This window comes from Natrix helvetica (genome assembly GCF_964273705.1).
Source record: "Natrix helvetica genome assembly, chromosome: 2".
Taxonomy (NCBI): domain Eukaryota; kingdom Metazoa; phylum Chordata; class Lepidosauria; order Squamata; family Natricidae; genus Natrix; species Natrix helvetica.
In genome coordinates, this window is record NC_138552.1 from 113,393,987 (window position 1) to 113,400,763 (window position 6,777).

General features: G+C 39.3%; 1 protein-coding gene across 1 annotated transcript in view; it reads left to right on the forward strand.

Moving 5' to 3' along the window:
• LOC309385796 (tumor necrosis factor receptor superfamily member 1A-like) overlaps positions 1 to 1,406 on the forward strand; it is a 50,490-nt gene extending 49,084 nt beyond the window's left edge. Inside the window, exon 10 of the mRNA XM_081940519.1 lies at positions 450 to 1,406. Within this exon, the coding sequence (XP_081796645.1) occupies positions 450 to 715 (266 nt within the window). The 3' untranslated portion in view covers positions 716 to 1,406. The remainder of the gene's footprint in view (positions 1 to 449) is intronic.
• The last annotated feature ends 5,371 nt before the right edge of the window (positions 1,407 to 6,777 follow it).

Here is a 6,777-nt window from a genome sequence, read left to right on the forward strand (position 1 = left end):
TTAAAATCCATTGCCCCAAATTTAAGCTTCAAGCTCCTCTTTGAAATTACTTTTTATTCATTTTAAACACATGGATAAATGTGTCCAATACAATGAGAGGAATGATGAAGAACTTTAGTTTTTCAATATTTTTTATTGTAATTTTGCAGTTGTGAAAAGAAACAAATTTCTCAATCATGTCTTTAATCCTATAAAGTTCTTCATCATCCCATCTCATTGCGTTGAACGCATTTATGCAAGTATTTATTTCTTGAATGAATGGTATTTAAATGTAAAAATTGCATTGCTAAAAAACTGACAGAACCTGGACCTTGAGGAATCCTACAACAGTCAAATATAATGGACATTTTTTAGTTAATAATATTTCTTACCAATAAGAATCTGGTACTGAGGAAAGAATAAAAATGCTAGATGCATTTTTTCAAGTATGTTTCTCCCCCCACCCCCAGGTCCTGTGGTTTTATATGCTGTGGTGGATTCTGTACCAATATTTCGATGGAAAGAATTTATAAGGCGCCTGGGACTGAGTGAAAATAGAATTGACAGCATTTTTTTTGACCATCGGAATGCGCGGAGTGCACAATATGAGACACTAAAAGAATGGAGACGAGTGGCAAACCATAATGCTACTATGGAGAGCATCAATCAGGTTCTCAGTAAAATGGACCTAAATGGATGTATTGAGGATATTCAGGAAGCACTGGCCAAACAATGAGAGACATTGTATTATTTGCTTCCTTTCCAAAGAGAACTCACTGATGCAGTTATTGCATCTTCTAGTTTGTTTTCCCATTGTAACATAAATAAAAATTTTAAAATATACTGTGCATCTCTAACATATAGAATCATCCAATTTTAATGAATTAAGGAGTGTGTGTGTGTGTGAGAGAGAGGGTGTGTGTGTCTTTTTTCCAGAGATGGATTTTGACGTTCCTTTGTTAGCTTTCTATGTTTTTAAGTCCTTTTGTATACGCCACAGGGAAAATATAGGCAATTTCATCAGATGCTTTGTAGTTTATACTTTACAATATAAATTATACTTTGTAATATAAGAATTACCTATTAAGTATTCATCCACCATAAAGCCAAACTTGTATATTTCATTTTTTTAATGGACATCATTATTTTGTGTACTATTTACTGTATATATTTTATGTACCCAGTATACCTATGAAGTAATATAGATCTTTATATTATAGAACTTAAACTGGGAAGGAATGAACATATTAAGGTGGGGGGGGGGACTTTCAGAAAAGATTATTCAGTTTTAAGTAAGTGGAAAGTATAAGAAATAAACTTGAAACAACACCTTGATTTTGGATCATGTAAGATGGGTTAAAGAGAAACTCTGCCAAGTTTCAAGATTTTACTTTTCTTCCCTACAACAATAAAGAACATTCCTGGAATTCCACTGTGCCTGTTTCTTGATCTTGCTTATCTTGAATAGCTGCATGCACACTGTTTATATTAGGAAAGCTTAATTTGTATACTAACTATAAGGTACACAATAATGTTTGGTATCTAGGATTTTTCAGACTAGAGAGACTTTACAAATCAGCATATACAATTAGTATTAAATCCACAAGAGAGAGACAGAGATATATTATAAATATATAAAATATATAATATATAATATATAGTATGAATATTGATACTTACACTTCAACAGTACTGTTTTATATCAAAAGCTGCATTGATGTTGTCACTACCACCAGACAAGTATGGGTGTTCTCTAACAACAAGCCCTGGATATATAGAGAAGTGTGTCTTTTATTAAGAGCTAGAAATGCTGCTTTCCATTCTGGTGATGTGCTACAGTATACCAAAGCAAGAGCTAAATTGAAAAAGGGTGTCAGGGACGGTAAAGCTATGTACAGATGGAGGATTGAACATCTTTTTGAGAACTCGGAGTCTTGTCGGGTATGGCAAGATCTGCGACAAATCACGGGGCAGAGCAATAAAAATAGTTTGTCTAGCAGTAATGATTCTTTGGCTGAGCAGCTAAATCAATTTTTCAGCCGTTTTGAGGTGGAAACCGGAACGACCATCATTCCAGCATCTACCACTGATAGTACACCACTAACATCTACCATCGATAGACAACCATTTCTACTGCAGACCTCTGATACGAGATGCGCTTTCCAGAATGTTAACATCCGGAAGTCAGCTGGGCCTTATGGAATCATAAGATGAGTTGTTAGGGCTTGCACTGCAGAGTTAGCTGGAGTGTTCATGGATATTTTCAATCTGTCCCTGTTGCAATGCTCCATCCCTACCTGTCTGAAGATGTCAATTATAGTGCCAGTCCCTGAACAGATAGTATGGTAGTTAGTAGTAGTAGTAATCTCTTAATGATTATAGACCAGTAGCTAATCTGTTGTCATGAAATATTTTGAGAGACTGGTGTTGAACCATATTAAGGCTAGTCTTCCATCTACTTTGGAAGGCTAGTCTTCCATCTACTTTGGACCCGTACCAATTTGCATATAGGAGTAATAGATCAACTGATGATGCTACGTCTATTGTTGTCAATAGTGTATTGAATCATTTGGATCAACAGGGAACATATGTAAGGTTGTTATTTGTGGATTATAGCTCTGCCTTCAGTACCATTCTACCCAACAGGTTGTTTCTTAAAATGTCCAATTTGGGTATAAATCAGAGGATTTGTTTGTGGATAAAGGATTTTCAGATAGGCCACAGTCAGTAAGGATGGGATCTCACCATTCTTCTACTCTGATACTAAGCACACGGTTGTGTACTAAGCCCCTTCCTTTATTCTCTGTACACACATGACTGCACTCCATTGTATAACACCAACGCAATTATTAAATTTGCAGATGACAGGACAGTGGGGGGCTCATTAATAAGAACAATGAGTCTGTTTATAGAAAGGAAGTACAAGGGCTGACATTGTGGTGTAAAAAAAATAATCTTACACTTAATACCAAAAAAACTAAAGAACTTAAAATTGACTTCAGGAGGAAGAGAGATGTACATTTACCATTGTACATAAATGGCGAGGAGGTGGAGAGGGTTGGTAGTTTTAAATTTCTGGGCATCTATATCTCGGAGGACCTCTCATGGACTACAAATGCTAACATGCTTGCGAGGAAGGCACAGAAGAGGCTGTACTTCCTGAAAATGCTCAGGAAGATAAATGTGTCCCAGCATCTACTTCTGTCCTACTATTGCAGCACCATTGAGAGTGTCCTGACATACGGCATTTTTAAATGGTATGGGAGCAGCTCTTCAGTGAACAAAAAAGCTCTACAATCATTAAAACTGCCCAGAATATCATTGGGCTCCAGCTACCAGCCCTGGATGATATCTTCGCATCTCGCTGTTTGAGAAAGTTGCACAACATTCTCAAGAGACTCTTCCTATCCTGCTTACAATCTTTTTGGACTGTTGCCTTCTGGCAGAAGATACAGAACAACTAAAACTTGGACCACATCTTTTGAATAGTTTTTATCCCAGAGCTATAATTGCACTCAACAATGAATTAAGGAGTCACCATCACTGAGCTGTTGGACAGCATTATTTGGTCTGTTGTGTGGATGCTTGGGTGGTTTAGGGGTGGGAAAGATTGGAGGGTGGGGGGTGTTTAAGGATTGTCATATGTGTTGGGCCTGGTATCTTGGTGTTATGTGAATTTCATTGTATGGGTATACTGGGTATATATAGAATCAAGATCACACTTCCGGTTCCTGCTGCTGATCGCGACGGGCAGGCTCTGCTCGCCCCACGCTCTCCTGGTGGGCCCCTCACTCCTTGGGGGGCACAGGACGCCCCATAGAGGCTCCTGCCAAGGGGGCAGCACCGCAGGGGATCCCCTGAGTCGGCGGCGGCTGGGGGGGCCCGCATCGCTCTAGGCACCAGGAGGCATGATGGGGAGGCGTTCCGGCGCCTTCGTGAGGAGGCAGCAGGAAGAACGAACAATTTGAAGGACGCGGTTGCTGTGCGGTGAGGTGGAAACTTTCCCCCATTCCTTTTGCCTGCTTATAAAGAAACTGTCAGCTATATTAGAACTGCTTTCAACTTGTTTGGAGAAGTGCGGCTGGAGGGAGGGGGATTCCCCCCCCCTCGGACAGGCGGCTGTAAACTGTTTTCGCTCTCAGCCCTAGAGGTGGAGGAAGGGAGAGAGCCTTTTAATGATTCCATGCTCATAGCAAAGGCGAATTTTGGACTATAACCTTACAAATGAAGTGATGATCTGAAAACCTCAGAAATTTTGAAAACTTTCGGTTATGTCTCTTAACTCCGAAGCTGGCAGGGCAAGATGGCACACTTCCGTCGTCTTTATAAACATTGAAAATTGAGTCCACCTATAGAACTTCAGGCTTCCTGTCTTTGTCTCCGTGACACTCAGACAAATCTCTTGTTGATTTGGATTCCCTGGAACAAAGGATTCATCACTCTATAGCCAGAGATTGTAATTAGAAAAAATCTCCTCCTGCCTGGACCTTTAGTCTCCTGAACTCTCTTGGTGGTTTTCCCTCTCTGACTGATTTCTCTCTGTATTGACTTTGAACTCTTTATTGCTCAACACAATGCCACCTACAAGACCACCCCCGGGGAAGCCGAGCTTTGCTGTCTCCGCCCCGACATCCACAGCATCTAGTCCTAGTCAACAAACGATAACATCTTTGATGCAGCCCAAACCTGTTGAGACGGACTTTCAACAAATGTTTCAATAAATTTTAAAGGGACAGGAGGATATAAAAACTCAACTAAAGGAGATGAAAGAAGAGCTTAAAGAGAACAAAGACCAGACGAGCAAAAATTCACAGAGACTGGATCTTTTGGAGGGGGGGGACGGCTGAGATGAGGGGGAGATGGAAGGGGTGCAGAAGGGGAACAAAGAACTTGAGATCCACCAGATGAAAACAGAATTTGAAAGAATGTCCTTTTTTCTTAGTTTTCAAAATGTGGTTGAGGCAGATGATGAAGATTTAAGGGACATCATGACGAACATATTGGCTGAATATATTCAGAAAGAGAAGCAACAGATGGGGTGGGAACTAGATCTGGTCTATAGAGTAAATTCAGCATATGCTAGAACACACAATGTACCCAGGGAGGTACACATTAAATTTCTCAGAAAGACCACAAGAGATGAAATTCTGAGTGCACAAAGGGGGCAAGTTCTGAAATACCAAGATAGAGAGATAACCATTCTGAAACAGATCCCCAAGAAAGTGAGAGAGAAAAGGAAAAATTATTCGCAATTAGCGAAGAAACTTTACCAGAAAGGGGGTGTGGTTTAGATGGCTGATGCCTGAAGGTATGTTAATATTCTGGGAGGATACAAGAGTTAGAATTAATACAACCATAGAGGCTCAGGCCTTTATGGAAAAAAACAAAGCACTCCTAGATAAACCAGATGATTTCACAACAGATACACAGGACACGGGAGGGGCTGGAGCTCTGCTGGCAGGGGGAGAAGGGGCAACACCAAGAAAGCTCAGATCACAAAAATGAGTAAGAAAATTTGCTTGATATAAACTGATTGAAATTATCATTTGAATTTACATGCTGACTAAATATTGCTATTTTGTATTGAATTTTGTTTAAATGTATACTATGAGTATGGGGGGAGGGGACACCTGCCACATATTGCAACTGCCAAAATTTGTAACCCTTTCCATCACCCCTTTCCTTTTTATTTCTTAAAAACCAATAAAACTTTGTTTTTTAAAAAAAGATCACACTAAGTGTTAATACACTTTATAATGCTTAAAACCTGATCAGTCCTCTCTTTATTCTAAAGTCAACTGATTCCGTTGAAATAGCAGTTCTGAATCTCTTCAATTTCTTTGAGTGGCCACAGGGGAATTCTTGTCATTCAAAGGATTCCTCTGAAGAATATGAAAACATCTTAGAGAATTGAATTAGAAATTCAAGTAAATGAGGGCAGATATGATATTGTTGCCATTGCAGAAACTTGGTGGGATGAAACCCACAAATGGAACATACAGCTAGAAGGATTTAAACTATTTAAAAGAAATAGACCAAATAAAAGAGGAGGTGGAGTTGCACTATATATAAGAAATAACTACATCTCTACAGAAATAGAGCACAACAATGATGAGAACTATCTTGAATGTATTTGGGTTAATATTAAAGGGAGGGGGAATGACATTGCCATAGGTCTATACTACAGGCCATCCAACCAAGCAGAGGAAGTAGATGTACTTTTTGCTAGTCAGCTAACTAAGGTATATAGGAAGCACACCACAATAGTAATGGGGGATTTTAACTACCCTGACATCAACTGGGAAACAAACTCTGCACCAAGTGGAACATCCAACAGGTTCCTAACAAACCTAGCAGCCAACTTTGTTTCCCAAATAGTAGAGAAAGGAACAAGGGGATCAGGCATATTGGACTTAATTCTCACTAACGGAGAGGAAATGATAGAAGGTGCTGAAGCTACTGAACCTTGGGGGTTAGTGACCATGCAAATTGGAATTCAACATTATGCAAACACAAATAGTAGAACAAAGCCAAACTAGAGTCTTGGATTTTAAGAGAGCTAATTTCAATAAACCTAGAGACAGCTTGGGAAGAATTCCATGGATGAGAATCCTCAAGGGGAAAACAACTCAAGAAGCTTGGGAAATTTTGAAAAATGAGATTACAAAAGCCCAGTCTAGCACAATACCAATGAAGAAGAAAAATAACAGCTCCCAAAAGAAACCAGCATGGCTGCATAAAGAACTCTCTGACAAATTGAAAGACAAAAAGGATAAGTATAAAAAGTGGAAAGAGTGG